The 18461-nt window shown below is 36.8% G+C and overlaps 1 protein-coding gene across 5 annotated transcripts in view; it reads right to left on the bottom strand.

Moving 5' to 3' along the window:
- Positions 1 to 18461, bottom strand: part of CTNND2 (catenin delta 2) — a 642859-nt gene that overhangs the window by 380369 nt on the left and 244029 nt on the right. For all 5 annotated transcript variants that reach the window (XM_084509612.1, XM_084509610.1, XM_084509611.1 and 2 more), the window contains one exon: positions 12888 to 13000. In XM_084509612.1, coding sequence (XP_084365738.1) covers positions 12888 to 13000 — 113 coding nt within the window. The remainder of the gene's footprint in view (positions 1 to 12887; positions 13001 to 18461) is intronic.

Raw genomic sequence — 18461 nt, 5'->3', positions numbered from 1 at the left:
CAAGACAACCCACTGGAGTGCAAGAAGAAAGTATTTTTCAGATTATTAAATAAAGTGTTTACTTCATCTTTATCTCATCTTTTACTAATTTCTAGTTTGGTGTGCTTTGTAACGTACAAAATATCTTAGTACAATAGTACACATAATCTATAAATAAAGAACTATACATGTAGCGGGAGTGCTTGCTTAAAGATGTTACACTGCCAGGGCTGCATGACCAATATGTTTGGCACCCACTGCTCTAATTCAGCAGGGAGGCTGATGCAGGAACACTGATCAGAATCCACAGAAGCTGCTCAGAAGTCAGTCTCGAAACTAATGACAGTTTTTGTGGGGGGAGGAATGTCATTAGGAACATCATTGCTTTAGGGAACCAGTGAAGCTGGATGAAGCCCTCACTGAAGCCCTAACATGTCCACCAAATATCTGAGGACTAGGATTTCTTATTTTTTTTTCAGATAAATTTTGAAGATAATATGTTTATCTAAGCCGAAGACATTCCTTTCATGGTAATCACTGGCTCCTGTGACCCATTTATGAATATTTTCAACAAAATCAGTAGCTGTGTGGAAAACCTTCAAGGCACCTTTCACAGGGTATTTGGAATTAGGCAGACTTCATGCTCTACTCAATTTGATCCTTATCCTATTGCAGCTATATTCACAGAAGTCTAAGTGATGAAGATTTAATTGAAAACAAAATACAACAATTTAATCTTGATCTACTTGTTTCAAGATAACAGGATACAAATGTAAAGGCTGTACTATATCTTCCGTCTCTACACCTGGAGAGTAGGGTGCTCTACAGAGATTGAGGAAGTAGAGAGCTGAAGTGCAAAAGTCTATTATTTTTAATTAAACCTTTGTTCAGGCAGATGAGCAGTGTTGAGATACGAGGTAAAAATAAAAGGGGTAGAGGAAAGCCAGAAGGAGGCACAATATTTATTCACAATTAGTAGTAACTGAGACTATATCTACTATGTGCTGAAAGCATGAGAGATTTAAAAGCCCCTTAAAGTTTAACACATTAAAATCTATAAAATCTTCAGCTAACTGCTGAAATGGCAATGTGCCTAGAGAGCATATAACATTAGCCATTCAAAGCATGTTGCTATCAAATTGTGAGACGCCTGCGGAAACGAACTGTGCTCATTCATCTCTTTCCTGGAATCCAGCTAAATATATTAATACCTCCTATGTGCTTTTGATATTTGATATACTTGAGTGTCAAGGAATGCAAAGTTCAGTTTCTGCTTACAGAACAGTCATGGTTGTAGCAGCACCACTGAGATGTTTATCTATGTTTATCTCATTCCTCAGAAAAAGCAGAGACAACAAAAAGGAAAATAATATCAGGACCAATTCCTGTGCACATTATCTCATATGAACAAGGAGAAACCTATTATTAATAATAACAATGTTAATTTCTAAAGCAAGAGGGAAAAAAAATCACCACCACACAAAAAAAGAAAAAAACAACAACACACAAAAACCAAAAACAATGCACAAAGACAAATCTTTTCAAAGTGAATTTATAAGTCTTAAATTTCCTGCAAACACTACAGCTAAATACAACAATAGGATACAGGATCCACTTTCAATGTGGCAACAGAAATTGCTAGTGTAAACATGAGTGCATTTCTGAAAACTATGTCTAATGAGAAATATGTAATTTCCACCAATACATTTTTATTGAAAATTTCCATTTTATGAAAAGATTGTATTGAAAAACAACTCCAAATAAAACCATGACCAAGCTTAAAAAAAAAAAAAAAAACATAAACCTAGCTTAATGGAAAAGTAGTCATTTGCTAAGGACAGATAAACTACCTTGGAAGAGTTTTTGGCAGGAATTATTAGCATCTGTTCCCATATCTACATTAGTGAAAGGTAATCAGGACTTGTCAAAGTAAGGAGGTGCAAGGCTTTATTTTGGCAAACTGCAGTGTTTAGGCTCGTGAACTGGGTGGAATATAAACTTCGGCAATGGAGAAGGAGAGGAGGATGGTCAAGACAAGTCAAGGTCACCTACACAAGCTCAGAAAGTGAGAAGCAGAAGGTCAGGGTGATGAAGGGAAAGAAAATATAGTCCCTGACTGCAATATTTCTTTGAAATGAAACAAAATTGAATTTGTTCCCTCAAGAATAGGGACAAGATAGGCTTTGTTTTCATCTGTGGAACAACAAAAAAATAAATGTTTGGAGTTCTGGGAAGCTTTCAGCTGGCTGCATTTGGCTCAGCCCTGGTATATATGCATTGCTATACAACTTCTGTTTCATGACCATTTCATTTCTAAACTGCTTTGGGGATAAATCATATTGTGTGGAGGGATGCTGTTGTCTACAGAACCAATGGAGTTTCATAAGCTGCAAGATGTGTATCATGGAGAAAAATATCTACCTGCGTGTAAAAATAGCTGAAGGCAATCCAATGCTATTGTATCAACTTCTGCTGCCTAATTCCGTTGTAAAGATTCATTTGAATTGTTGTCAGGTATTCGCTGTTTCTCATTTCCCTGTACAGCCTTGCAGATATACAGAGATCCTAATAACAAGATAGTATCTCAGGAACTGACATACAGATGTGATAACTACTCATAACAGCAAATTAGATTTGTTTTCAACAATTAGACCCCACATATCTCAACTCAAGTAGCTGTTTTGAATGGGAATTTTCAGCTTTTGTCTTTGGTTTTCCAACAGTAAGAAGGGCACAACATGGTTACATGACATCTCTGCCTTGTCCTCCTGCTCTCTAGACTCTGCCCCAGTCTCATTTTCCTCATCCAGCTCCGCCCCGTTCTTCGTTTCTCAGACTCTCTGATTCATGTGTGTGCCTATTAAATCTAAGTCTTCACTTTTTAGACTGCATCTGGGTTTTCCCAGATGTCTCACCTACTTTATGTACAAGTGTTCCCCCTCGCATACTCTTCCCTCCCCCCCCCCACGCTAGTAACTGGGATCCCACAGGCCCCTGGAGGTCTGCTTCTTGACTTCTTTACATTGGGCTTGAAAAGAGTCCTCCTCACCCTGACCACTCTGGGGGATGGATAGGATAACACCACATAGACCGCCCTTCCAGCTCCAGCATGGATGGGCAGGGGTGAGGGAGCAGGAGCCTGGCCCTGATGTGGCCCCTGGGGCTGCTGTGGGGGCCCAGGCCTGGGCAAGGTGGGTTAAGGCCCAGGGCAGGGGACACAAGGAGAATCAGGGCTGGTGGCACAAGTCTAGAGCAACACTAAGAGCAGCGATTATGATGATGATTACTTGAAATCCCTGTGAGAACCTCAACATGCCTCTCAATGTGCATCTTGAGAAGGAAATATTTAACCTGAAAGGCTTAGCTTGACAAAACAAGGGACAACTGAAATCTTGGTTTAATACAAAACAGTAGACAACATTAGTGATAGATAATGCTTATAGTTAGTCTCTGTCGTCAACACTGACTCTTTGAGGCACCTTGGCTTCCTTATTTCTGTTACAGTGACTGATTGCAATTGCCCATGGCCATTAAATAATGTCACCGTATTACAGAATTTGTTCTCAGCCATAAAACACCTACTTCTAAGATATCAGAAATAAAATAGTATCTAGTATGTTTGGTCTACGGGCAGTAAGCATTAAAAACCAACTTTCCTGGACAAGTTTAATCAAACTTCCCTAAGAATACTCTAAATTCAATAACCTTACAATAACAAGGTGCTTTCCCTCAGCATTATCCTCAGTCTTGTCTTCCTCCAGCCCTATCCAAAAACATTTCAATATCTGATAAGTAAGGATGGGGACAAAAAGAATATTGTCAAATTATTAAAGCAGAGCCCAACAAACTATCATAAAAAGTAGAGCTCGAAGGGCTGTAGAGAAATAGTTGTGTCATCCATATGCCATTCTTGACAGATATTCTACATGTGTTTAAGCTTCAAATGATAGTATTTACAGTCTCTTTAGGCAATCTACTGCAGTGCTTATCTGTCCTTAATGGCAGCTGGTATTGCTCAAATTTTTCAGAAAATGGTTTGTTATAAGTGGTCCAAACACAGATCCTGATTCTGTAAGATATAACTAAGATTTACGTCAATAAAGATAAACATGAAAATATCGATCTTAGGAAGCATATTTCAAATTAGTGCTATATTCAAGTGTCAGGCTTGCAACAAGACATACACGTGAATGTGACAATTGTTAAGAGTTTTCAGACATCTCAGTATCATCCTAGCAATGCACTGAGTTGGAAAATACATTCTTGAACCGTCTTCATTGGCTTACTTATCAGTAAATGATTACATGTAAAATATAAAAGGTTTTTATTCTGTTGTCTTCATTATGCTTTTTTTGAGTTTTTAATTGTCCTGGTATTAGTGAAACAAAAAAAAATAATAATGAAAGACAAGCTAATTGAGAGAGAAGCAAAGTGACAACTGGCAGCCCCAAATAAAGGCTTTTAGCTGAAAAGACCATTTCTTAAGGCACTAGAGAGAAAAATATCTATATCGTTATTGTCATAACTTCTCTGAAGTAGTGTGGATGAGATTAAAATAAAACCTGATACCTTAATTTCATAAACATGCCAGCGTTACAAGTTTGGCAATGCTGAATGTTACTGTGTTACTGCTCTCATGGAGGTGATTTCTCAGGCAGAAAAGGAGAGTACTTGGCAGGCAGGAGAAGGGAGAGAGCATCTGTGGAGGGGGTGTTTTACAAAGTCTTGTTGGAGTTAGTGCCTTCAGAGATATGTCTAGAAATGATACGACCTATAATACTATTGCAAAAGATATGGAGGTATTGTAAAAAAAAAAGAAAATCACACTAGACTCAATTGCTTGGACGTTTGCTGGAAATTTGCCTTTCAGCAACAGAAGCTTAACTGCTACAAATCCGTGAAACTAGTTAGTTCCCTGTAGGAGATCAACAGGACGAATCTGTTTTCTCAATGTGCTTTATTGTAGAGAACTAGTACAAAGCAAAAATTTAAGTTAATGGAAATACCAAAAAGTTTTACAATTTTCACTTTTTGTGATTTTTTTTTTGTATTTAAAAACAAACAAACAAACAAAACAAAAAAAAAAAAAAAAAAAAAAAAAAAAAAAAAAAAAAAACCACTGGCTTCCTAAATCATAGAATGTCTTGAGTTGGAAGAGACCTTAAAGATCACCCAGTTCCAAGCCCCCTACCAGGGACACCTCCCACCAGACCAGGTTGTTCCAAGCCCCATCCTTGGCTTTGAACACTTCCAGGGATGGGGCATCCACAGTTTCTCTGGGCAGCCTGTGCCAGGGCCTCATCACCCTCTGAGTGAAGTAAATACAGGACTTCCTTAAAGTGAGTACAGACAAATTCATACTTATGACAAATATGAGAGCTCCACCATAATCACATAGCAGGGTATTTATAATACATCCTTTATTATATATACTTTGGCTAGCCATGTATTAAAAGAAATTCTATACAGCAATTGTTTTCATTTTGTCTTTTGAATCAGCTGTAGAGATTTTAAAAAATGAATACACTTCTAAATAGAAAATATATCTAACATACCTCTAAATAGAAATAGCAGTCCCACTGAAGAATAGAAATAAATGGAAAAAGAATGTTGTCATCTAAATATGTAATAGTTACATGTACTTTTTCTTCATGACTACAGCACATGCAAAGCTAAAATCTTAAATTCGAAAATTAAGAAAATTATAAACAATTATTCATTGAAAATTTCTTTTCAGAATAACAAGTTTTCAGATTAGAAGCCTTCCCCCATCACTGAATTGTTTTACTAGATTCAGGATTATACGAAAATCAAATGTTATATCAGGTTGCTCTAAATGATCCAGGCATAAGTCTGATGTATTAATAATGGTCTCAAACTAACTTATTCACCAAGTCTGGAATGTCTACTGGGATACAGTGTCCATCACTGTTCAAGTCTATCTTTTCGCTATCTCATAGCCAAAAGATCAAGAGAGAGCAAGTACAAGGCAAAACAAACAATGAAAGAGTATTTAAAATACTTACCTCCGTATTTCCCTAACCACTTTTCTTACTTCTAAACCACATCCTCTGACTTTCACACTCTTAAGTGTGGTGCTACACATGAAGCCAGCAACATCAACTATTGACGTCAAATTCACATAGGAAATCAGACGTGGTGCGTTGTGATACGTGTCACATTAAGCAGAATCTGTCCATTCTGCTTCTTGGCAACTTCACTACTTCACAAAATTCTTATTCCTAAACAAAGACTCCAGAAGTGCCCAAATGCTGTGTTTAGGCATGTAAAACAGTAGGCTGACTTTCAGAAGTGCTGGGTTTCAGCCTTTACCTAGAGGAAACACATTAGCACAGTGATCATCATCCACCAAGTAGCAACTCGATACCACTAAAGTCACCAAAGATTTCTGTGATAGGTGAGTAGATAGCTGGAGACTAACAACCCACCCTGAAACACCATTTGGTAAATGGGAGACCTTTAGAGAGATGCATGCAGACAGAGACCTCTGTTATTGTGGCAGTATACATTTTAGTTTTCTTGGAAAAACAGTTACATCATAAGAAATTTGAACATTACTAGATCTCATTTTGCAACTGTTTTTTATAAGCATATGCTCTTTACAGTTTTGATAATGTGCTTTATACAACTATTGTTTTCCTGTCACTGTCTTTTTTTTTTATTTTACTGTGGGAAGTTTTGAAGGCATCGGTAAGAATAACGGTAACCAAAAGGAAAAAAAAGCATGTATGTTTTCACCTTGGTGTATGAGAAAATGAACTATTGTATCTCAAATAACTATTTTAGTTAGCGACTTTTTTTTTTTTTCATTACTCATATTTGTATCTCACTTGTCTATATTTCTGGCAAGGTCCCTATAAAGACATACGACCATGAAATTTAGCACTTCCAGAATCTAGTACTTGCTGAGACAATCTTCAGAAAAAGTGAAGTATTAGTAAGACCTAAATCATTAAGTCACTCCATATCCAAAGTACTGATGCCACCCATCTGTCCTGTCTAACTAGAATCATTTCTCACCAGGCAGGATCAATCTGAGGTATGGAGCCATATCCCAGTATTGCACAATGACTCCAATGCTGCATACCTATAAGCAGTTGCATTGAGGTATTAAAAGTTACCTTGCATTACTTTCTGTATCCTGATATCTATGATAAGATAAAAAAAGGTTATATTGTAAGTTTATAATGACTAAAATTGAGCCACCTGGAGCTTCACAGTACAGCTGGATACACAGCTCCTTGTGGGCCATGTGTTAGATGTGCAAGAAAAGTGCAGAAAAGAAAAAAAAAAAAAGAAAAAGAAAAAGAAAAAAGCAGCCAGAAATAACAGGCTTATAGCATGTTCCTAAAAATGTGGTTTCTAGGGCACAATCTTAAGACATACAGGAAGACTTCATAAAATTTCAGTTCCAAGGAGGTAAAACTGAGAACAATTTTCCTGGTATCTCCACTATGAAGTGCACTATAAATACCTCTCTGCTATGTGCATGTGCAGTTGTTTTTAAGATTGTAGTTCAAGATATGTCAGTAAACAACACTGAAAGCTGGTTTAGCTGGACTACCATTGCAAATATAGATAGCTGCTGCACATACTAGATTTAGATACTTGTGTCTGATACCACCTATGTAACAAATATTAACAAGAAAAAAATCCTTTTTGGTATTTTGAGTGAATTTTAAGGTGATTAAAAAAAATCTAAATTTACCGTATTAAAATATGCTGATTATAATCAGTCCAGGTTGATTATTCCCTGATAAGAAAAGGCATGTGAATAATAAATCTAGATGCTACCAGATCACAGAATCACAGAATTGTAGGGGTTGGAAGGGACCTCCAGAGATCATTGGGTCCAACTCTCTTGCCAAAGCAAGTTTCCTACAGCAGGGGCCTTAAATATCTCCAGAGAAGGAGACCCCACAACCTTCCTGGGCAGCCTGTTCCAGTGCTCCATCACCCTTACCATGAAGAAGTTCTTTCACATGTTGGTGCAGAACTTCTTGTGCTCTATTTTGTGGCCACTGCCCCTTGTCCTGTCCCTGCAAGCCACTGAAAAGAGGTTGGCCAAATCCCTCTGTCTCCTACACTTAAGATATTTGTAAACATTGACAAAACCCTCTCTCAGTCTTTTCTTCTCAAGGCTGAGCAGACCCAGGTCTCTCAGCCTTTCTTCACAGGGAAGATGCTCCAGGCCCCGTATAATCTTTGTGGCCCTCCGCTGGACTCTTTCCAGGAGATCCCTGTCTTTTTTTGTACTGAAAAGCCCAGAACTGGACACAGTACTCCAGGTGAGGCCTGACCAGGGCAGAATAGAGGGGAGGATCACCTCCCTTGACCTGCCGGCCATGCTCCTTTTTATGCACGCCAGGATCCCATTGGCCTTCTTGGCCACCAAGGCACAGTGCTGGCTCATGGCCAACCTGTCATCCACCAGGACCCCCAGGTCCTTCTCCTTAGAGCTCCTCTCCAGCAGGTCATCTCCCCGTCTGTACTGAGACATGTGGTTGTTCCTTCCCAGGTGCAGGACTCTACACTTGCTCTTGTTAAACCTCATTTGGTTTCTTCCTGCCCAGCTCTCCAGCCTGTCCAGGTCTCGCTGAATGGCAGCACAGCCTTCTGTAATGATGATGGTGGCATCACTGAAGGATGTATGGTCACTTCTACTGGAGACTCAGAGGTAGGATTTCACTTTAAATGACAGAATTTAAAGTAAATGCAACTTATTTAAAGATGGTTTTAAGAATGTCTTTACCTATACAGGCTTAATAATAAGAGCTTTAAGTTTTGGTTTTAGTTTACGTTCTGCCTAAAAAGCATGCTTAAAACAGACACATCATTTCATTCAGAGATCAATTAATTTTATTTATTTTTTTGAATAAACTACATTAAAATAAGAGGATCTTTATAACCCATATTCAGAAAAGTAAAATGGCTTCATTTATTCAGTAGTAACAATGAAAACCCTTGTTTCAAGAAAAGGATCCAGAGCGGGATTTTTCTTACTTTCTTCCACAGTACTGCTGAGCATGTATAATTTCAGAAATAATAGTCCTTTGTTAATTTTAAATCCTGCTTTGTCACGTTCGAGATGCTTTCTGTTACTTATACAAACGTGAAGGGCAAACTGCACTCACTGTTTTCACTGGAGTTTCTGTTCACTCATTCCGCTCCACTAGAGGCGTAGTAATTCCTCCACGACAGGAACAGTATTACTGTCTCCCATAGTTATGGGCCCACACTTATTCCATCAGTATATTTGAAACTGCTATAGGGCAAGTGGTACCCATCGTAAGTACAGTCCTTAGCGTTTTATTGCTGTTGTTGTGATTTTATATTAGCCGTAGGTCTCCACTGATACTTGCTAGCAAAGATTATACAGTTTTTTCCACATGGGTGAAAAGTGCTCTAATGCAATTGGCTATTGACCTGTTGTGAAAATACCAGAAGAAGAAAAGAGATAATAAAAGTAAACCCCAACATGTATTTTAATTACATGGTTGAAGCACGCTTTATTTTTCCAGAACTTTGGTTATAGTTTTGTCCCCAAGGTTTTTGTTTGCTTTTTATTTATTTTTTTTTCTTTTTCCTTAGAAGTGTAGCAGTATAAGGATGGAACTAGGCAGAATCACACAAGCTGTACTCAGGGAGAGCAAACATAAGACTGGAGAATGAAGCTTCAAAAGCAGGACTTCCCATAACAAAATTCTAGGAAGGAGGAAGGGGGCTTCTTCCCTTTCTCTAATAAGACACTTCCACATTCAATCAGCTCTGTAATTGGAAAAGCAAAAGCTAAACACAGATAAACAGAGACCCAAAACTGTGCTATCACTATAATACTGACTGTAATGGAAACCTTAAGTACACTCTATTTACATATAATAACAAGCTAAGAAGACAGATAGAGATATTAAAATCCATACTGTTGCTTCAGAGGACAGAAGATGTCCCATATACTAGGCTGAAAAAAGATTAAGGGAATCCCAAATTCTTTCAGAATTCATTTGTTAGCCACAAACTTATTCTTCTGATCAGCCCAGTCTTCTTCCTTTTTCTCCTAAGCAGAGATCAGTCTCAAAGGAAGACTGCCACTATGTTCAGATACAGAGATGGGGTCAATAAATAATCTTCCCAGTATGAAATGTTGCTTTGTGAGGGTTTTTAATTTCTATCAAGTTAATAAGAAAACACAATTATTTTTAACTTCAAATATCTCCAGTTTCCCCTGTACACATACTGAAACCTCTTAAGAAAGTTCAGGATTTAATCTACATTTTTGGAACTATTCTCATCACTTGAACTCCTTAGCTTGAAAGAAATTGATTGAAGTAGGAAAGTGAATAAACTTTAAATGTTAATGTGAACATTAATTACAAAAAGTCATGGGACAGAATCAATATCTGCTGAACCTGAATCTTTATTCTCAAAGGAATTATCAAGTTTTGCCAAACTCAGTAACTTACATCAATTTACTTTAATACTAAATACAAGCAGTATTTTAAAATTAATTCTGATTATTTTCTTGTAAAAAAAAAAAAAAAGTTAACTGCAGATTATCATTATAGCTACAGAAGTGACAGGATTAACTGGGAATCTACTAGGGAACTCTTAATGAATGATTCAAAAACTTGTAATATTGTCACTTCCAGTTCAGTAGCAAAGATGTTAGCATTTAAATGATTTAACAACTTAATGAATGACATTTGTTTTTATGGTTATTCTGGGAAGTGTAGCCTGCTTCAGAGTTCCTGGGTTTGCTCTCTTGGCTGAATAACAAAGACATAAAATTCTTCAAATTATACTGTATCAGTAAAAGAGTAATTTTTTAAATGCTTACAACTTTCAATAAAATTAGCCACCTAGTTTTACGGTATGTCTGCCTAAAAAGCTTAGCTTCACAGGTGTTTATATCTATGAAATAAGTATTTTGAAGCAAGTCTAACTCTACAGACTCCAGTCAGCTGGAAAGTCAGCATATCAGCCTGATTCATATTTAATTTCATTTAATATTTTTGTTTGTTCTACACCCTTCCATAATTTTTGAATATTTTAAAACTAACAAAAAAGGCCATGTAGTATGTAAGGGAAAAACAATGACCCAACACAAACGATACTAGACTGTTAGTAATTTCCTTTTTAAATCACATGTCAAGTCTACGAAATCCTATTTAATTGTAAGTTTTCAATGTTATTTTAACTAAAAACATTTTAAGAACTACTTGAAATGCTAGAAATTTTAAACTCTCCTATGTAAAATATTTCAAGGGCAATTATTATTATTATTATTTTCTTTTTTTTAAAAAACATGCAGTCTCCTAAATTATTCCAGGTTTGTTCTACAGAGAGATTAGTAGTCAAACTATTAAATTTCTCGAACAACTGAAGAGCCTTAAGAAACAGATGGATGACCTTGACACCACTGATGACTAAAAAGTCTAACTTCACTGACAGGAAAGAAATCCACCACAAAAAAACATTTCCTTCCAAACAAGAAATTTCCCAGCCTCTGTATCACCAACTGGAATAGTCATAAGATAATAGCATTATTCAAACTTAGTTCAGGCAGCTTTTTTGAAATGCAGTCACGCCGTATGTAAAAATGAAATTACTGTGGGAATGCACCTCAAGTGCAAATATAGTATGGTACTACATCGCAAAATGTTACCTACTCTGTGTTTAAATTCAAAGTACTACAGATTCTCTAATGCTAATATAAGTGTAGCTGGTAAAAAAGAACACATAGATTAGAATAAATTTTTCTCTTAGGGAGTTAATTATTGATTTATTGTTAAGAATTTTTGTACCTAAATGAACTTCATCTACAGCTTCTGTTGAATTACTGAAAGATTCTTCTGAATTTTGCCATGTTAACGGCACTGTTACATATAGCATTTTTGTTACATCTGTTGCATTCTACTGAATAGTTATTTCATAATTAACATGGAAAACAATTTATTTAACTTAAGTGCAGTCTGAGTTACTTAAACTGAATTTATTCCTATAGTGACAGATTTTTTCCAATTCCAGATATTTTCATATGTTTTTCTACTTGGATCACACAAAACTTAATACTAAGCTTGGCATATTGTACTTCATCTTATGTATTCAGAAGATATCACATTTAATATTTCCACGAATTAAAAAGGGAGATATGTCCATACAGCATTTTTCCTGGTCTTTAAAACCAAAGTGCTATCATCTTTCATTTACTAACTTCATCTGAGAGAACAAACTACTATGAAGAAGCTCAAGGCTACCAAATCTTTCCTCACACCAAACTGACCAAGAGCTCAACCTGCTTTTGTACAACTGCCATCATCCAAACAATTTATCAGAATAATCTCATTTACGAAAGCCAGTGTTTAAAAACATATTTTTAAAGTGACATTATCACATTTTGATGTCAAGTTGGCAGCTTTATGTAACTTAATTACATATGCAGGTAAAAGGATCTCTCTAAAGCTTTTAACACTTTCAGTGATGAAGTTTTGATAAAACAGATTCACACACTTATAAACACATCTCTGCTCTCAGAAATCTCTGTCTGAAAATGATAGCTGGAAATAGGAATTCCACCAAAAAGGTAACAGAAACAGGAGTTCTTCTATTAATCCACTCAGACTACAGCAAGTCGATGAATTCCAAATATGACTAGTATCTTGTTACTGGACAAAGCAGATAACAATTACATAAAATTCATCCTCTTCTAGGACTTTAAAAAAAAAATGTGGATCAGAATGCAAAATTCCAAATGACTAAAATCTCATGCTCCTTGATATATGTATACGTATTTTTTTTACAAGATGATCAATGCTATTTGTTTTCAATGGCAATTCATAACAGCAGCAAAATTCATTACCAAACATAGGAATTAGTAATTTATACATTACCTAATGCTGCTCATGCTTCCAGTTTCTGATCCAAGCTTACATCTCTCCAGTTGGCTAGCTACAATCTGACGTTCAGCTTCAAGTTCTCGAGTCAGTCTCTCAAATTGCAGTTCCTGGAAAAAAATAAATGAAACCATTCATTTTAACTTCTCTCGAGATTAATAAGGTATCTCAGCACATAACAATAATCATGCAAAAAAAAAAAAAAAAAAAAAAAAAGCTAGTATAGTATCTTACAGGAAAACCTTTTTTGTTTTAACACATTCACAATTCAAGTTTTTGAGGTAACACCTACTCATTCCTTCATTCACTTTAATGATACGTGTCATAGAATCAATAGTTTATCAGGAATGGAATTTAAACAATTCAAGCCATATTAAAGTCATTCACAGTCTACGCAGATCTCTTACTAGAATAAAAATGTCTTTCAAAAGGTGATCTAACTATATTATCATAAGAAAATTTCTATTAGTTAAAAAAAAAAAAAGATGTAAAATTCTGCGGATGATCATATGGCAATTAAAGCTTTTCTAAATGAAAAAAAATCAGTCATCATAGTACAGGCTACTGAAATAAATTATACTGAAGGTATATTGTTACGTACTGAACATGGTTTAATTTCAGCATTTAATGATGTGCAGAAGGGAAACACAAAGTTTTGGACAAAAGCCGTATTAAAAATCCTGTCACTAAATGAATGTATTTTATTTACTCTGTCATGGAAGCCAGACTAGCCCCACCAGGCAAGGTTTATCCATAGACCTCATAAATATATTTCTAAAAAATTTACATTTTTATACACAAGAGACTATTTTCTTAAATAAATAAATAAATTGATAAATAAAACAAGAAAAAATAAGTAAAATCCTTTCTATTCCCTACAGAGCCGTATTTCCGTATTAAATATGGTATCAGTACTTTTATCAAATACAAAATAGAAACGCTTTTAGGGAATTATGTTTATTTTAATTTTGCCAGACTTTGCTGCCCTTTCATTCTGGTCATAGTCACACAAAATCACGCTCATATGTAAAAGGAAGAAGTTTTCTGGCCTCTCTGTGCATTTGTTGAGGGCTGAAAGAGATGTATTTTCTGAATCCACTTGTTAAACTATTCTTGTGTCCACACAAATGTATTCATTCTCTGTTTCTCAGCCTTTTCTTTCTAAAGAGACCTTCCCGTGCTGCAGAGGTATGGAAGAGGGCACACAGAAAATGGTCTGGGCTCAGCTCTTAGACCCAACTACGTGCCTCTGAGGAACTTGGCAAGTGGGAGAAAGGGGCAGAAGGAAGGATCCAAAAAGTCTTTGTCCTCTCTGCTACCTAAAATCTTTGACCAAGAACCCAGTAGTATATGGAGCCATAAAATTTGTAAGTAGGGAAACAGTAGCTGAAATGGAAGAAGGGAAGGGCTGGTGGCTGTTCTATCTGACTTAGCTGGGCCACCCCCCTTTGTCTCTATTGTTACTGGCACAGAATGATTTCTCTCCTGCGCTAAACATAAGGGGGAACCATCACACAGATTATGTACAGCAAGAAAAAGTTGGTGTACACTGAAGCGGCCACTAACTTTTTAATTTGACAGAGCTTAATTCTGCATTCATTACTCCAAGCAAGACTACCAAGGGTACACCACCATCAAAAGAGTCAAATTGATGTAAAGAGCAACCAAGACCTAACACTCCTCGCTGAATGTTAATACTGCATCAGGAATCGTTGTTAATATTCTCTGCATGTGCTTTTGTTGTACTCCAAAATGTCTTTTTCTTTGTTAATAGGTAACACTACTAAAAATCACCTAACAGAAATCATCTGGCTTAGATACGCCTACTTCACACAGAGTGTTTGCTTGCTCACCTAATAAAATCACTTGTCTGAAAAGAGACTGTAGATCAACTTTCCAAGAGTTGTTATTCAAATTCTGGCCTTATTTGGGTGAAATAATACACTTACTGCAGAAAGGATTGTAACAGAAATGTTATTGAAGTTTTGAAGAACATAAAATCAAAGTGCTATAGAATTTGCTACACGAGCATGCTTATACCTAAGCACATAAGCACTGCGAATTTTTGATAGCATGAAATAAAACAAAACCAAACATAACATAGTTTACTTTCAAAACAAAAGCTGTAACAGCTGGTCTATTCCACAGCCTTTTTAAGTTACTTTATTCTATCATGGCAATGCTACCATTGCAGACTTTGAAGCTTAGCTTAATGGCTTCAGCCGTCCACCTTCACTTCCTTTCCCAGCTGGGGTAGGCCAGACACGTTCTTGTCCACGGCCTAAGAGAAGGCACTTTTTTTTTTTTCACCTGTAACACCTTTTCCTTTTCTGCTATCTGCATGGTATACCATGTATTTTATGTGCTACGTATTCTTCAGTTAATCACTCCACTGACTACTTTCCAGACATTTCTGTATCTTCCTAACTAAAACCTTTATGCTGCAAGAAAGAAAATGTTCTGAAGACAAATTATTCATGAATCTGTTCTTCAAAATACACCTTTCTGTATTTGACGACCATCATTTATCGTTCTTTTCTACTCCTTTCTCTTTTCTTCAGCATTCCCCCTCTCATTTCCTAGCACACTTCATGACTCACCCTCCACTAATCTCCTTCAGTCCTACTATACGAATTCCTATTTTAGAAAATTCCCTAAAATTACAGGTTTCGGTAGGCTTTCTCTCTAAACTATTAGTCCCTTATTGAGGGAACACTTCTCTTCTTGAGACGTATAAACCCATGTTTTCTGCTTTCACTGTCCACATTATTTAAGTCCTGCCCTGCAGAGATGAATGGAAAAGGACAGTTGTGCGTACAACCCTTCTTAAACAGGAAGCAGAGAGGTACTGGATCACTTATGGAAAAAAATATCCTTGGGTTTCTAGAGCATGAAAGTGGCTGGAACAGGTAATCAGTAATTTCCTAACTAGCTTGCTTCAGTGTCTGCCATTTCTCACTTCATCGTCTTCTATCAGGTGACATCAGAAGTTACCAAGAGAAGGAAGGAGACAACGGTGGGGGGACTGAGGATGTGTGAGGGGGCAGACCCACACAACTATCCTCATTCCTTATTTTCAACATTCAGTATAACAAAAAACTGTGTTAAGTATTCCCTCATGTGATGTCCAACATGCAGGTCCACAGCAATGCCTCAGGAGCGAAAGAAGAAAAGGACTCAAATAAGAGTAGGGAGAATCTGCTATTCCTTTTCATCAAGAATCTGTCAGAAAAAAATTAATAAGCTTCCTCCTCTTTGTATGAGAAGCAGTTAGAGTGACTAATATTTGAATAAATCCATATGTTTAGATTTCAAGCAGCTGTCACAGTGCAAGAAGACAGAAACTAGAACCAGTATTTGCTTACATTTTATAAAAATAACCACTGAACCTGACTCCATCATTTGTCTTGCTTGTTCTGTTTACAGTCATTTTCGCCAGTTCATGCCATGTTGTGTTATCATCACAACCTTCTATTATTCATCGGAACCAAGCTAATCTGAATGTCAAATTTAAAAACAAATTCCTACCCGCTGATCATGCAAATCTGTTGTCAAGACAATCGCAGAATGAAGAACTGCAGGACCTACAATGCAACATGAAAACTGATCTAAGTAAGGCCACATCAAACACAGCCTCATAGACTGCAAAGGCCAATGATGCCAATGCAAAGTGCACATGCAAAGGCAACGCAAAGCTGAAGTGACCAGTCTGACAGTCCTTAGCACCTAGCAACAGAGAAAGTGTGGGAGTGTGAAGCCAACAGAAAGATTAGACATCATGATGGGAGTAATCCAGAGAAATCACGCAGGAGAGCAGCTTGGAAAGGGAGGAACTTCACGACAACTTTATCAAATTCTTCTGAAGTGCTAAAAAGAGTACCTATCTGCTAGGGCATGAAGCAATTTGTGTTTAAAAGTCGTAATTGTCCAATATCAACATTTTCTGGGAAAAAATATTAATTAGTCTATAAAGGGCAACTAAACAGGTTTCCTTTTTCAGTGTGGGACTTCTATTCCATCTACCCTCTGCAGCCACTAAAGCATCAAGCAGTAAATAAGACTTGAGGCAAACTACATGTCTAGCAGTGGTCCAGAAAACTGAACAGGCCTGACCCAAAGTTTCTCATCTGTACCTGCTGAGTGGCTTGTAGTGGCTCATTTGCATGTCGGCAGCAGTAAAACAGCTCCAAAGAAATCTGACTGATACCTAAAGCTGATCCCGCCTTACTCTGCCCTTTGCAATCTTAAAAGTAATCCTTCAATCCTTTCACAGACAGATGTGTAATGACGCTGAGCAAAAGGCACAATAAAATTATCAGAGATGGTAAAAAACTGCTGAAAAAATAATTTTAATCTAAATCGAATTTGATCTAAATTTAGGCTGACCAGACTTATGAATTTATTGAATTCCTAAGAATCTTAGCTCCATAACATTAAAAGAGAAAAATTGTCTCATTTTTGACTGTAAACATGCTACATAAAACCACACTGGTGCACTGACAGTCATTTAAATCTTCAAATACAGACAAATAACAGTACTGAGGAAAGGTTGAGAATCCCTGGTGAGATGAATAGAGAATGCTTGGTTACAGCTAAACAAAAGAAATGCTCTTGTGGACTGAAGTCTCTTATAGAAATATCTTAGGAAACACAGAACTTCCTAAGGTACACAGGACATGGAAATGTACAACACTCTCTACCTTGTTTTAATCTATTCAACAAGAAAAGTTGTACCTCAATGTCACAAGCCGTCTGTGTATATTGCTATGCATATCCTACGGCACCATGCATACTTCCATACACTGCACATCTCTACACTCCCAATTAAGCCATTATTAGCACTGTGGCGGCAACAAAACCTTCCTAACGTATCATACTGGAAACACATGAGCAGCTGCATGCAAGGTACCTACTTCCTGTGGAAAACAGTAAAATCTAGAAAAGCTTAACTTGTTGGAAGTTCTGGAATAGCATTCAGACATGAACGAGACCTGACAGCCCACCCTGCATTTAGAAGGTAAACAGGAAGTCTTGATGCTTTCAAGCGTGATTAAAAACATCACTAGCAACGCCCCTATCGATCTGACACTGAATGTTGTTCAGAAGCTTCAAAATTGGGCTTTAGAAGTTACCATTCAGTCATTCTAGCTTCTCTTTCTCTGTTATTGGACTGTGTTTTCACTTGTACTGTTCTTACTCTTTTCCACTGAAGCATTTCATTCTTCTCCATTTAATAAAATTAGGGTGTGGGTAACTGCCCAGAACAAGGCAATAATTAGATGAACAGGGCAGTGGAAAATTCCAATAACTCTGTGGTAAACACGTCTCAGGATCTTAATGGAGGCATAAAAAGATTAAAAAAAAAAAAAAAAAAAAGGTCTTGCTAATAGCTATGAATGTACCTATATGAAACTTCAAGTTTCCAGGTGACATCAATTTGGAGGAAGCAATTCATATATTGAAGGGCAGGACTGCCATTCAGACAAACCTTGAGAAGTTGCAGAAATAGAGCAACAGGAACATCATGAAGTTCAAGAAAGAAAAAAAAATAAAGTCCTGAATGTCACGAAG

The sequence above is a fragment of the Aythya ferina genome (assembly GCF_964211825.1).
Source record: "Aythya ferina genome assembly, chromosome: 2".
In the NCBI taxonomy this organism is placed as follows: domain Eukaryota; kingdom Metazoa; phylum Chordata; class Aves; order Anseriformes; family Anatidae; genus Aythya; species Aythya ferina.
The sequence above is the reverse complement of the archived record's forward strand: the minus strand, read 5'-3'. Positions and strand labels throughout refer to the sequence as shown.